The following is a 15,081-nucleotide window of genomic DNA, read 5'->3' on the forward strand; positions in this document are numbered from 1 at the left end:
ACTCGTCATCAGCGGGAGCCTGCATCTTTCAGAGCTAATCGTTATGACAGACTAGCAGAAGGAAGAAAGAGGGAAAAAAAAAATCCAACAACAAATAAATGCACAATCACGGGGAATAGAATAATAATAAAAATACTAAACTGACCAGCCCTCACACACCATACGCACGAGTCACCTGTCGATTTACTACTATCTCCCTGGTTCAACCCTCGGCGCTTCTGATCAATGAGGGGTTGGCTACCTACCTCTACCACCCATGGCCCCCAATACCCAGGATCCCTTGCATCCCTCCCACCATACCTGGGGCATGTTTCGAACGGTACGGTCCAACCCGTCCGCAAGGGCTATCAGCAATAGATGCAGCTCAGATATGCAGCCTGAGACTTGACCTGGAGAGAATTGAACGGGATCAAGGCATCAGGCATATCGCGTGGACCACCCACCCCACCGTTTGTTACCCAGGTTCCCCTCGTTTCTCTCCCTCCCTCGCCTCGGGGTTGATTGCATGCGTGCATGCATGCATGAATTATCAAACGAAATCCCAAGAGGGATGGTACCTGAGGTTGCAAGGAACCAACAACATACACGTACATGGTTCCAGGCCCCATAATTCCAAGTTACCTCAGGCATGTTAGATACGTAGTAGAAATGGATGAGGGGGTGGGCGGGCGCCCGGACCGGGACATGCGAGATACTCCCGCGCGCGGCGGATGTACCGTCCCATTGCCCCGAAAGGGGGTAAGGACCACCATGGATGGAAACTCTCTTTCTTCACTGCTTTGAAGAAATAAAGAAAGAAAGAAAGAAATTGCGATTTTCAACCAATAGCGAAATTAGCCCTGACCATTCAGAATTACGATTGGGTCACGGAACCTTGAAAATCCTGATAACGGTGGTATGGGGACTTTAGTTTTAGGTGTGACCATCATCATCATCACCATATCACTACGTATCGCCATATTTTAATGTTGCAACGCTACCAAATTACTACTCCCATGTTCATATGTAGTAGTACTACTAGCCTTAGTAGCTTAGTCTCCGTACATACTCCGTAGAAACTCCAGATTTTAATCTTGCGCGGAAAGGGATACCGTAGTATGTGTGCCTTCCTTGGAAACCAAAACCATTGCCATGGATTCCTTCTATCTTTCTTGAACGAACCTGACACACAAAGAAAATAGGATTCGCTGGGTATACGGTCCGAGGCGCGGGTTATCCATGTTTCATCCATACCTGAAGTTCCTTCATATTAAGTACTACGTAGTACTCTCCAATACGATACGCAAACAAAAGAAGAGATTTGAATGCAAAATCATTATCTATAGAATTATATCAAATAAAGTCGGATACAATTAAATGAAGTCTAATTAAATAGAAAATGAGGGGGTTTATGTGGCTTGAGTTAGACTAGACTAGACTAACTATACGAGAAGAAAGAAAAGAAGAAGAAGAGAAAGAAGAAGAAGAAGCCACACACACTATCTAGATCCGGTGGAAGGGGTAAAGAAAGAGGCAAACTTCCATAACAGAAAACCCCACTACGTACTACGTTAAATCGTTAATATTACCTGATTACCGAATGTAGTAGTCAAGTCAGACTACCTATACTACTACTTACTGAACTAACTACGTACTAAATAGACTACTACTCACCTACTCGATTTGCTCAGATTTGTACGTAAGCCATGGGGTAACGGTGTTTGGGGGCCAAAAAAAAAATAGTAGTAGAAATAATTTTCTGCCGTCTGGACGAATGATAAAAAGACACACAGGCTAGATCGCATACCATTTGTTCTGAAAGGAAGAGAAAAAAAATTATTAAAAGTGGAAAGTTGATCCAAGTGGAGAGAAAGGAGAGAGGAGAAAGTAAGAAAGAGAGGGCGAAAGAGAGAATCCATTACTCGACTAAAGAATGTCCCCGCAAAAAGCAGCTCGTTTTTACGAGTGGGAACGGAGGTGGGCACGGAGTGATGCAAGTCAGTCCCAAAGGTTAAGCGACAGCCGCGGCGCTATCCCATTGGCGTAGGAGAAGCCCTTGAGTTACCGACGCCTCGATTGTGGTTGGGTCCAGCAGGGAAAGGAGCGCTCCGAACCGTAGTCGCACGGCAGCTGATTGGCACACGGCGCGGGGACCATGGGCACCAAATCCCGGTGAATTTAGGTTCCCTTTTCTTCTCTTGTCGGTTCATGGTTCAGCGGTAACGCACTACTTAGTCCTTACTACCCAGTGGTTGGGTCGCTCGGAGGATGTTCGGTTCCGGCGATAAATACCTTGAGTTACCGTGCGGTGAGCGGCATGTGTACCGGGGCTCGAATTGCGCTGCTGATACGGAGGCGCTTTGCTCGCATTTCATTGGGTCGGCGGGGCCGCCAACTGTGTCCTTTCCATGGATCAGACCTTCTACTGGAGCTCATACGAAGGGGCATCGAAGGTCCCGGCCACATGGGATGATGGAGCAAAAATAATTAAAGTGGCGATGGGAAAGTTGTCCTCGCGCTTGTGAGAGAGATAGAGTGGGTTCGACATCCTCTCTCTCATTCTCTTGTCTCAACTCTCAAGGTGCGTGCCCACCTAACCACCCACCATCCTCCGTCCTGTGGAAAGAAGTGGAGGTCACTATACACGGGCGGAATGGCAGAGGGGATCCATTAGGCGGTGAGACTGGTTACCGGGATTACCGTCACGTCTTGAACAGATTAGTGGCAAGCAGGGCGCTTCCACTTATGCATGATTACAGACACTGTATCCGAGGGCTGGTAACAGTGGTGTGCGGCTCCAGTGGTCATAGTGGGTATGAACGCTCCGAGCACGACACTGTGCTGAGCTGAAAACAGATGAAAGACCTGACTGGCAAGCTGATACCAAACCTAAGAGGTTGCACCGACATGATAGGCTCGGTCCGCGCTTGCCCACCTGCCGCTTCAGGCATCTAATCGGTGGATATTGTGGCGGTGTCGAGCACGACGATGAGATAATCTTGAGTTAGGAAAGCCCGAAAAGAGGTTGCAGAATGCTTGTGCGTGTTCCTGTGCTTTGACAAATCAGGCTGACCCTCACTCACTAGTTATCAAAGTTGTGTGTGTGTGTGTGTGTGTGTGTGTGTCTGGATCAAGTCGCACGTATGATGTGTAAGACCATCCTTCCGCCTGGCCCTGTGACAAAGGATGGCGCTTAGATACTTAGTATGAGCGAGCGGCGCCCCCTAGCATCAATTAGTTGATGAAGGGAAGGGCCGTGAGAGACACACTTATAGTGGGGAGTTCTAAGTTTCCCAGTGCTACAGCCTTGGGACGGCGCCAGACGGGCATGACCATGGCCCGATCGGTAGCGATTGAAAATAACTTGCATTAGCGTCACCCGGTTCAATTTCTGTCGAGCGGGAAACGGCCATGGGTATTTGGGGACTGGTAGTTAGTACGGGACAGATAGTAAGTAGTCAGCCACAACGTTTTTAATTTTTTTATTTTATTTTCTTCGGAGAGATAGCACCCGTGTCCCGGAGCCTGGGATTCGAGTATGTGTGTGTGTGTGTGTGTGTGTGTGGACTGTGGAAGTGCATGTTTGTGCGGGGTCTGGTGACATATCCAAGATTCAATGAAGTTATGAAAATGGGGCCGGCCAAGATCCTTGTTTTATGTCGCAATGGCCGAAGTGTTCCCTTTTTTCTTGAGGGGAAAGAGATTCCAAACCGGTGAATCTGACAGACAGGCAGACACGGATGCACCCACTGGGCACATGGGAGCGGCAAGGGAGCTAGTCTCTAGCCCTTCATGGGTAGGTGCTTAGTGGAAGTTAGAAGACGTGGCTGGCAACGACGATTCGCTGTGGAGGCAGAGTCATCACCGCTCTCATCCGTAACAAGTCCAAGCATCTGCAACCTAATCACACTGAGATAGCACGGCCAAGTGCGAACCCCTTTGTGTTCCCACCCTCCATCATCCGTTGAGTCCATCATTGATTGATTATCTCTCACGTAGGAGGTCGGGGATTGGGTGCAATAGTCGTCAACGTAGACGGAGGGAGCAGTAGCATGACATCAGTCGACGGTATCGTGTGACAGCAGTAACTTCCGTTTTGGGGGAGTGCTGAAAAGAACAACATTCCCATTTTAACAAGGTTTCTTTTATCATTGGCAATTCTTTTCTATTTTTTTTTCTATTATTATTTTTATTATTTCTATCTTATTTTGTCTTTGGTGGTCGTCATCACTCTCATCGTGGCCATAGTAGTGAACCTTTAATCTATTTCACTCCCGTAACTTGTCCACTTAGCCTGTATTATGTGGCTGCAAGCCGTTAGGTTATTAGCTAGTACTTTCTGAGGGTACACCCTCCTTCGACTCCGAAATGTGTCGATACGAGAATCATTTTATCCAGTAATTGAACATGAGCCATTATGGAGTCAAATTAAAAGAAAAAAACGAAACCGTAAAATAATTGAAGAAGTAATTTGACCCCCGAGCGCACAATAATTCTCAATTTGACCAGAACAAGGCGTCAGCAGAACAAGATTGTCGGAATTGCACGGTCGCAAACGGAGCCGAGGATTGGTGCTGTGACCCGGATGCAGAGGCGCTTGTGTCAGGGCGTTGGGCAACCGGCCCCCCTATCATCGTCGCCCTGCTAGTCATTCTCCTGGTCATGTCCACGACGGGCCGCCCCGACTCCCGCCGATCTTATGCAGGAAGTGTAGTGTGTGAGAGCGAAAGTGTGTGTGTGTCTCTGTGGGAGTGTCTGAGAGTTGCGAGGACCATGCTATCCAAGTCATCATCCTCTTTCCTCATCCGGAATCCACCACATATGACGGTTACTACTGAAGATGAAAAGGTAATTAATGTCAGCAAAACTGTCTCATCTCTCTGTCAATGCGCTTGGTCGGGCCAAATGAATGACACTCGAGCCCTTTCTTCCATTTCCTGCTTCGCAACACCCTCCAGCCTCAATGGCCCCCTCGCACCTTCCAATCCCTAAGCTCCCCTCCTCTCCTTGTTCCCCTTCAGTCTCCCCTCCTTCACCTTCTAGATCCACACTCCGTCGCTGTTTATCTCGGTCAACTACTATCAGTGACTTGCAGGATCCGATGCGTTTGGTTTTCGCGGCCTTGACCTACAGCGAAGAAAATCATCATCCATTGCTTCTTGAACAGGATAGATAAGAGCTCGCATCTTGCACACGCCCCAATGGCTGGAGGTAGCCCAGGTAAGGTGCTCCCACATCAGCACACCGTACAAGGTCCATGCACCTCGCTCATATCATGTAAGTTGATTAAGGATGCTGCAACAAGCCAGAAAAATTGCGCTTTCCCGCTTGCTGTTCCACATGTTGAACTGTCAGAGCCCAGCCCAGTCCAGCCAGCCAGCCAGCCTCACTTTTTCGCCCATACAACACACATAATATGTGCTTCCTCCTAAGGGCCCAAATAAATGGAGATGGCTTTTGGCTTGGGGGCCTGAGTGTGGTGGTATCTTTTGCTTTGGTACCATACAAGCGGGAACGGAAATGAAAACAGAAACCGAAACCAAACCGGCGGCCGGAAACGCGGTAATACTATAACCGGTAATAACGCGGCGTTACGACGGTCGCAATTGAGGGCGCGCCATTATTTCGTTTCCTCATTAGCTCATTGCCTTCCCTTTTTGGTGCGTTGCCCTTTTCTCTCCTTCGTCCATTAGTCTCCCTTGCCACGTTTTTTTCGACCCTCAGCGGCCCCGTGCATTGGCGTCCGCGTCTTTCCGTTGCCGCCAGAACCCACCATCACCTGCGTGGTGGGCTTTTCTTTCCTGGTTGTCGTTGTCTCCGGTATCTCCAGGATCCTTCTCCACCGTGACCAACGCCGATTCTTCTTGGCCGCCAGCAAAGTCCATGGTTCTATGGTGGCTGGTGATCTTTGGGCGCAGGGGTTCGAGGAAGTACTTCCGCGGCCCAACTTGGGGCATCCAGTCATCATGCGTCATCATCGTGATGATGCTTGGATGTTTGTCCACCGTGGGAGGCAACATTGAGAATTCTGGAGACTGGCACTAAGCACCTGTGAGGTGCTACTGCAGGAGGTACTAGGAACCAAGGTACTAGTCCTACGTAGGTGAGTAAGGTACCTTACTTTTCTTCAAGTCTCCGAGGGCATAAGCACGGAAGCTTTGAGGCAATTGGCCAGGCCGGAGAGCCGCGTTTGTCGGTAGGAAGGCGGTCTGGAATCCTTCCACTTGGGAACTAACTAATCATCGTTTGGACCTGAACAGTATTAGTTTACCGCCGGCAACGGGAAGAGCAAGACGGGAAGCTCGCCATGCTAGCTGGGATCATCGATCAGCCCGCATACGGCTACGGTCACGTGATAACTAGGGGGCCTATGAGCAGGCGCCCTGGGTCAGCCCATCACAATATCCTCGCCCGTTTTGGGGCTGGCGTGGATGTCGGAAACTGTCGGTAATGCATCCATGGCGGGATGTCAGAGCGACTGGCATAGGGTGATGGTTCAGTGGCTTGGCCCTAAAGGAAGAAGGGGGCAGAGAACCAGGTTCACCTCCTGGAGCCTGTCTGTGCTCGCTCGGGTAGAAAGTGTGTGTGGGCAAGTGTGAGCGATCTTCCTCACATTATGACGTGGCGAAACGAGGAGACAAACAACTCCAGATGGCCCTGCCAGGCTGCCCTGCCCTTCCTCCCAGCCGGAACTCGATCCAAGGGGAGAGATCTGGGCTTCAGCGCCACGAAGTCGTACCAGAATCTCCCCTTCTGTGCCTTACATTCTCAGTTCTGAATTATTTCGGTTCGGGTCGGTTCGAATCGCGCATCTGACCCCCTGCACATGGGAACATCTTGTGATAAAGAGCCCGGCAATCCAAGTGTGACAACCTGTACGAGGACTCTGGGTGGTACACTTACACTCCCCGTCCAGGCGTTTCGTCGCGTGACGATGGGATGGGAGGTTAGGCTCGGAAAGAAGAGTTTGGTGACCGATGCCTGATCTGGTAGGGATGGCTTGTAACCACTCTACTCGCTAACGCGCCTTTCTCTACCCTCTTGGGCCCTAAGCCGTCAGGGTGGCAAAACCGAAGCAGATGCACACAGGCCACACAACCCTCGAGATCCCCGCTCGCAGAAATAAACGATCAGGCTCCCCTACATACTACTTCAGTTTCTAGTGCTCACAGCCACGGGCGACGCGGGCAATTTTCACTTCATACTATCCTAACTTAAATCTAGTGTCCCAACGCGTTGCTAGCTGGACAAAAAAACGCGACGGGGAATATACTGAACATATAATACTAACCGATAGTCAGCTGGTGCTGGAATTGCTCAATCCTTCATCCATAGTCCTGCTTGCCGGATCGACTGGAAGGATACTTGGGGACAGCCCTCCGGGGGGTGGGCTCTCGTAACCAGCAACCAAGGATCTACGGCAAAGCACCCGACGACACATCACATTGCTGATTTTTGCTCCTAGTAACTTAATCTCCGGGCGCGGTCATCAGCCGCAGTCAACCAACCATGATTAACAGCAGGAGTGTACTCTCTACCTTCGGCCGGTTGTATGCAAGGGTGGAACAATGACAGGCGGTACTCCTTGTTTCCACCATCTTCTTCCCTCGTCTTTCATCCTAAAGGAGGGGGGTAGGATTGCATCGAAGCAGACCCAAGTTCACGTCGTATGAATAGAAGCCCAGCGACACCAGCAGCGCACTATCTAGATTAGGATGTAAATCTTCGAAAAAAGCAAACATGCGTCTAGGCCGTCAAGCTCGCTGCACGATTTTTAGGGAAACCAAAGTACGAAGTATATTTCCTCTTTGTTAATGACATGGTCCTATTCCCTACCAACCACTCCTAAGACCTTCTTGAACGGTCTCTACAAACCGAAACTCATTGCCGTGTCTAGTATTTCTACCAGTGACAGAAAAGGATAGTACACAGCCAGCCAACCAGTCAGCCAACCCAGAGTAACCAACTACAGTGACATCGTGTTCAGGAAACGAGTTCCGTATCTGGAACAATAAGAGCAAAGCTTTGCCAGTCTACTACTTGTATTACTCTTCAGCTCGAATTGGGGGCCCGTATTATTGAGTTGCGCCATCGACTCTTTGTTTGGCTCCAATTACCGAAACCGGTATGACGTTTATTATTCCATTCCCGCGTACTCGAATTTGAGGAGTATTTTATTGTACTTATTTTCGAATCATGTATGTGTCTTTCTTTCTTTCTTTCCTTCTCGTCACCCCTCTTCCTCTGTGTGCGTAACTAGCTTAAGAGGAGAGAGGATTTAGGGGGTGGTGGGACTTGGTGTACACCTCTGTGCCCGAGGAGGATGAAGAGGGGAGAGGGAAGGGGCTGCAGCCACGGTAATGCCGAAAAAGTTGGGAATATCTAGTCTCTATTGGAGACATGAAGAGGGGAAATAGAGGCTCCACAGGCAATTAGAAGCAATTACACTTAAGCATATCGAGAGATATCGCGGATCCAGTGCTAAGCGTAGCCGAACGAAGATATTGGCCATACAAAAAGAGTTTTGAGCACGGATATCGCGCATAATCTAGATGGGCCCCACGGCGCACACAATGAAGGCTCAGGTTCCGCGTCTCTTTTCCACCCTGGCGCGCTTCCTCCACTGCGAATTTTGTCACCGCTTCTCAAGGGAATTTCAGCTCCTACGGTAGCGAAGATGGGGGATGAGAAAGGGGGACGAATCAAGAAGAAGGTGATAGAGCTCCATTGAGGGGGAAATGAGTGATGATCGCCTATCGAGGCCAGAAAGGGAAGTTGGGTGAAGCGATGGGCACTGGGTAAACGATGGGATGCGCGCCTATTGAGCGGAATGCCCCGCTGGTAGTGTGGACGATGGGTCGAATCATAGCCGATCGTTGACAAGCACAAAGTTTCATGGCTTGCAGGCAAGACAACTTTGTAGTGCCCGGGAGAAGAATTTCGCAGGGCGCAATGGAATTGCAAGTGCTGATTCGGAGGCCTTTTTCTCGGGGTGGGTTGTCTCTCCATCTATTCTTGTGCGGCACACACACTCACACCCCCTTTCCACTTTTTCTCTTCTGGGTCCCTCAGGGCTTACAGCTGTCCGGACCGCAGAGGATATGCTTCCGACGTAGCATTGGCTAGACCGGGGAATGACAACCTGGGGAGAGGGGCTGTACAAATTCCCTCCCCACTCAGGTCTTACAAGACCGTGGAGTGAAACAAGGAATTGTGCGTTAGCCATTTGGGCACTGATGCAGAGTGCGGATGTTTGCTTCAATGGGACGAGGGGAAGCAGTGACCTGTGAGAGTCAAGTCATGGACGAATTCGCACTCGTGCAGAAGTGGATAACCTGCTGCTGCTGATAGATGGCCAACGTCGTGGAGCTAACGGCACGTCCGACGGCCCGGCTGCGGCGCGCGGACAGCAGGCCATAACATGCACGTCAGTAGTATCATCCTGAAGGCCTGAATCTCAAAAGTCCCACGCAGTCCTGGGGGTCATTGGCATGATGGCCATCGTCATTGGGGGATGAGAACTGGCGGTAAAGGAATCCCGGAACTAGGTGCTCGAGTATGCCAGGTCCTTAGCGCAGTAAGGAACGAATGTCGTACCGATTTTACAGGATAACCGGTCAAAGGGAAGCAAATGTGGTAGCATCCTGATCCTCTCATGGACCCGGTCGAGAGCCAGAAAGACTGTAGACCAAAGGTACACCACGCAACCGTCCGTAACGGGAAGGTTATTCCCATCCACAGGACAGGTGAAGGAGAGACAACATGGGTGGAGATGGCCATGGCAATGAGACAACATTACTCACCTACGGATCCAGAATCTACACACCAGACCGACGAGTACTCACGGTCCTGGAATTCCTTATCAGGGTATACGATCCCCAACCATGAGTCACTCATCCCATCTCTTCGGAGGCTGAACTGTTTTCTCCTGCACTGGATCGGCTTGACGATGCTATTGGAGTACGTGACCTGTCGGATGATATTTCTTGAGGTCAGTTACGAGGTTCCCACAACACGACAGAGGCTTTTGTCGCGGCACTTGACCATCCTCTGAGTACAACTGGTTGAGGGTGGGTAACATTGCGCCCGAAGACACACCGCTGGGAGGCTAGGTAGGGAAAGGGAAAGAGGAGGGGCAAGGGGCACAGTGGAAAGGGCCTTGTAATGATTGATACGGCAACTAAAATCCAATAGACGCAGGCGCGGGCAGGCGGGGGGAAAAAGGCTAAACGGCGAGGGAACAATGGGTGGTATGGCTTACGAAGGGTTCCATGATCCCAGTCAGAGCTGTCAACCTCTCTTGTGCATATTGGTACCAAACTCTCCCCTCTTCATCTGCGAGAGACGCGTCGATGGTGAAACAACGAAGAGGAGCAGCTGGATATTCTCATTATCGATTTGGTAGCCCTAGGCAGACAAGAAGCTCTCCCAGTATCGTAATTGGACGAAGCGGAGACCCGCCGGGACGGCGGCAGATGCTGAACCATGGAAACAAAAGAGACGGTGCAGAAAACTCTTCGAGACCAAAGCACTTTGGTGGGACGGCGCAGGCAATTTCCGTGTCAGAACCAAGAACTGGACAGCACCTTGGGACGTCGAGACTAAAAGGAATGAATCTAGTGATCCACCGACGGTCTTGGGCGGACTCAGCCAGCAAGTGCAAGAATCAATCCACCCAGCGTGGCCCCAGGGTGCAGAGCCGGAGCGCAGACACGGTTCGGGTAGGCCCAGTCGGAGGGTCCCGTTCGCGGCTGCGCTTACACCTCCTCCAACCCAGAACACACGGCAGACCTGCCATCACAGGCAGCCAGGAGGTCGTGAACTGCATCCCCAATCTGGCGTGTTCCCCTTTCATGGGGCCAGGGGCTATCGACCCTAGATGCGGCGCTTTTCGTCGAGATGGCCCTGGTCTTTTTCCTTGCAGTCTTTGACGCCGAACGGTGTCGTTTTCCCTGATGTGGGAGAGTGTGACACCTCGGAAGTGGCCGTCAGAGCTAGCTAACATCCCCCTGTGAGATGCTTCACCATCTGGCACCAGTTTGCCATCTTCCACTTTGTCACCCTCGTTCTGTCTTCTTTGGGAGATGATGGTATTAAAATACCTGGGATAATGATGACGTCCATGTTCCCAATCAGATGAGACGTATTAGCAATAACACTGATGGACCAGGAATCTCCCTAGGTGTCACTGGGGACCGACCCAGGTACAAGCCTTCGTTGAGCGCGGTGGACCGAAATAAAAATGCAGGAAGTTCACATTGCAATCACTGTCATGGCCTTTCGACGTCTACCGGATAGAGGTAACATGGAGACGCGAGGGAGGGCCAGATATCCTAGGCCTTCGCTTGGGTGCGCTCTGCTCAATGTGCTTGCAGAAGTCCTCCGCAACTGACCTCTTTCATCATTCAGCATCGTGATGAAGTTCTAGCAACGTAAAAGTTTCCTCAGGATTGCTTTCAGTCGTTCAAGTTCAAGCCCATTTGCCTCGAAGCTAAAGCTTTTCAGCCTCATGCCTCCAGATTTCGGGCTCTAACCACATCGAATCCTTGTTAGCTGCTATTGTTCATTACAAGGCGTCTTGATCAGAGGCTACCACGGTTTCAGCTGAATAACCCACCGAAGTCCGTCGAAGAATAGCGCCGAATTTCGAGTTTAGCACATGGGGAAGCGATAAACAGCAAGGGAAGAAGCTCAAATTGATTGGGTCAAGTGGTCTTGGATGTTGCGATTGGAGTGGAAGATCTTCTTGGTTGCTAGACGAGACAAGGAAGACGCATGGGTCGAGAGTGACTGCGACCGTGGCGTATGCGTTCTTTCGTCTCTGCTAACTCGTCGACAAAGCAAGTTCTCAGGCTGGTATGAAACGTAGTAAGTAGGGGCATCCCCTCTTTCCCTGCGCAGAATCTGATAAGGGCTTGACTGACACCAGTCTCAGCATAGTGCAGCATATGCTCATAGCCCAGTGGCGGCGAACTGTATCTACTCGGTTTTCATGGTTAGCTTGACTAGCCTCGCATAGTATCATCGCACAGGAAGTCAAAGTGATAATGTTAGAAATACACATTCTATCATACCTAATCCGGTGTGCGATCCATGCTGAACCTTACGTCTCTGCGTATGCCCAGTGTTTAGAGCAAGGCGTATCGATTATGGCTTTCTCCGCAGTCAATATCTCGAGCGACTGCCTTTCATCTTCACTTACCATATCTCTCCAGGTGTCTTTGAATTCGGGCTGTCCTTCAGAGAGCATATCAGTGAGCTTCTCAAACACTTCCAAAATATATGAGTGGTAGCCCCTTTTTTTGCCCTGCAATCAGCTCAAATAAATCTCAGTCTGAAGTGTAACGACTTCATCCGCACACGTTGGTTTTGATGATACCTCTAAAACGCCCCCATCAAGTCTCAGCGAATTCTTGCAGAAAGAACTGAATTTGTATTGCAGGGAGGGTATTGTCCTGGTAGGCCACTGCTTCTGGACTGGTCACTTTAGGCTTGTTGATGAATACCCCCTTGCCAAGGGCTCAGCATTTGTGAGCTTATGGGGGGAGGTGGCAGTGTCAGCTTCGATGACACCCAGTTTTTCCCGCCTCTGACCCGTTCAACAAGGTAAATTGGCTCTGCTTCCTTCTGACTATTTTTATACTTCTTTTCAGTGCGCTCCCGGGGGACTTAAACACTTAACACTTGTGTTTTGGAGTCGCTGCGCTCGATAACCTTGGTCTTCCACCAGAGGATGCGGGGAATGACGTGTCTGGGTTGTTGTGGCTAGCGGAATACGGTACAGAGACCTGCAAAGGCTCGGGCTTTCGTTCACCGGGAGATTGTTGTTTGAAGATATTTGCTTTTTAAAGCGATATTTTGGTAGCTCTCTTAGGGGTGGTGTCATCGTACTTTTGTTCCTTCGAACCATTTCTGGAGAATTCGGACAATCTGGTAGACGCGCGCCTTTTTGGCGCCGGACACTGGAGCTGCTGCCGAAGCGGGAACGGCCCGAGACGATCGACTAGACATGGATAGGACTTGCGCACTTTTTGGTTTGGTAGTTCGTACAATTCTTGTAAGTTGCGCGCAGGGAGAATTATCGGCGGGTAACACTAGCTACTAAGGTACGCCATGATGCAAGATCGGATGAATTAGAAGAGAGATCGAGGAAATCAATGACGAATATAAGCTGTTCGGATGCTATTAGACGAGTTCATTGACCCTGGTCCGGGTACGGATGTACTCCGTAGCTAGCGACAGATTGACTTTCAGGCGGTTCGACGCGGACAAAGGGACCGGGAACTGAGACCAGAAGGCTGGTAACTTCTGGGGCACTTTTCGCGTGGGAAAAGCGCGGGTGACTTTCTTTGCTTCCCGCACCGCTAAACTTAGTGCGTTCTCTCGGGAAGTCGACGTCAGGTTCGAGAAGGATTTTGCAGGTCCACCAGGGTGACGAGCAGTATCAATCAACCAACCAACAAGGACAAATACTTTGGTGTAGCCCTGATTCAAAGTGAGGCGCTGGGATTAGAAATTCCTATTGATCCACTTGATCATCAGCGTTACTCTTCATCATTCGGAGGGTGAGAGATAGTGGGGGGTTTTCGACAAGCGAAACGACCCCTCTAGCGGCCCTTGGATCTCTAGCCTGCCTATAGTAGTTTACTCCAGCGCTCGTTGCATGCGTCTGTTCGAAGAAGTCCTAGACAAGCAAGGACTCAATAGTGAACGAGCACACGACAGCCCTCTCGATGGAGTCCTCATTGACAACCATGATCCCTGAGGTTTTTGAATCTCGCAAGCGCAAGATTCTCGCCGACCTGTCCATCCCGGACGCAGAGTATACTGATCTGTCGCCGAAGGGCTCTGTGGATGAAGGTATTCGCATCCTCATCAATGATATTAATACCCTACCAGGGTTGGTGACCACTAGCAGCTGTGCGGGAAGGATCAGTGTATTCCTGGAGGGGCGAAAGAAGCAACAGCAGCAGCAAGCGGTGTCAGACGAGCAGCAGCAACAGCAGAGGCAGTTCGTACCTTCCGGGGGCAAAGGAGCAGGAAAGTGGTTATATGTGTCTCATGAGCCCTTGCAAGAATATGGGAAGGTGCGAGAAAAAGAGCAAGAGCGCCAGCCACTGCATGAGTTGTTTGGGATGATGCCTGGGGATGGCAGGCCACCCGGTTTAAACAAGGATGGTCAAGCCCCGCGTCTCGTGCGCTTCTCTTTTGAGCCTATGGTACGTCCTTCCCTTCCCCTCTTTGGTACCCTGTTGGTCCCTACCACGCTTGCGTTCTGCCATGATTCTTGCCATGTCCGGGTTTGTAGTGTCAGCCTTATCAGTCAACCCCCGGTTTGCCCTGTAAGCTATGGAGGCTTGCGTTCCATACAAAATAGCACGTACCTTGTTCATCAATGCTCATCTACTGACAAACTCTTCCAACAGATCCTCCATATAATGACGGCCACATTACACCATGCTCACCCCGTGCTATCTGCCGCTTCAACCTCCGGCTTTCGTGAGAGTGGACTGCAGAGTCTACGTTGTTTAGAGGCGAATGACATTGAGGGCCCAAGCCCCATCGTCGCTGTGCGCTCTGCCGGTCTCTCATTGGAGTCTGTCATCGGGTATTGTGAAGAAACCGATGATGATAATGATGACAATGGAGAACCCATTATCCGCAGTCTGGTCACAGAAGAGTTTCTCGAGATGCTGGTTGCTATCTCGAATGAAAGATTCGCTGTGAACTCTGAACGTAAGGAAAGATTTCGCGCGAATTTATTAGATCTTTGTTCGACGGACCACACAAAATCGAAAGGAAAGTCTAAGCCCCCTGGTTGGGAGGATCCGGAGAAGCGAAGGGAGAGGATGAGGGCAGAAGGACTGAAGAGGAAGCAGCTGGCGCAAAATCAGAGGAAGGAAGTTGACGCAGATTTGGATCTGTCGGGAGCAAGTCTGGAGTAATTAGAGCTCCCAATTCGGGTTTTTATTGGCTATTTAAATTGAATACAACAGAGATGATTTTGAAAACAATATGCAAAGAGACGAGAAGAACGGCATCAGTTTCAGTTTCACGTTAGTAGCTCAATGAAAGAACGAAATTCGTCAACACCTGGCCGTA

At 50.3% G+C, this 15,081-nt stretch overlaps 3 protein-coding genes across 3 annotated transcripts; 1 reads left to right on the forward strand and 2 right to left on the reverse strand.

Moving 5' to 3' along the window:
* Positions 1-5,699: 5,699 nt before the first annotated feature.
* Positions 5,700-5,999, reverse strand: AtWU_01411 (uncharacterized protein; the record flags this gene model as incomplete). Its single annotated transcript, XM_035496525.1, has 1 exon — positions 5,700-5,999. The coding sequence occupies one exon, from the start codon at positions 5,997-5,999 to the stop codon at positions 5,700-5,702; it is 300 nt and encodes a 99-aa protein (XP_035352418.1).
* Positions 6,000-9,416: 3,417 nt separating this feature from the next.
* On the reverse strand, positions 9,417-10,252 carry AtWU_01412 (uncharacterized protein; the record flags this gene model as incomplete). The annotated part of the gene is made up of 3 exons (XM_035496526.1): positions 9,417-9,523; positions 9,783-9,948; positions 10,241-10,252. The coding sequence occupies 3 exons, from the start codon at positions 10,250-10,252 to the stop codon at positions 9,417-9,419; spliced, it is 285 nt and encodes a 94-aa protein (XP_035352419.1).
* A 3,481-nt stretch (positions 10,253-13,733) lies between these two features.
* Positions 13,734-14,924, forward strand: AtWU_01413 (tRNA wybutosine-synthesizing 3 family protein; the record flags this gene model as incomplete). The annotated part of the gene is made up of 2 exons (XM_035496527.1): positions 13,734-14,198; positions 14,406-14,924. The coding sequence occupies 2 exons, from the start codon at positions 13,734-13,736 to the stop codon at positions 14,922-14,924; spliced, it is 984 nt and encodes a 327-aa protein (XP_035352420.1).
* Between the last annotated feature and the right edge of the window lie 157 nt (positions 14,925-15,081).

The sequence above is a fragment of the Aspergillus tubingensis genome, assembly GCF_013340325.1.
Source record: "Aspergillus tubingensis WU-2223L DNA, scaffold_3, whole genome shotgun sequence".
In the NCBI taxonomy this organism is placed as follows: Eukaryota; Fungi; Ascomycota; class Eurotiomycetes; order Eurotiales; family Aspergillaceae; genus Aspergillus; species Aspergillus tubingensis.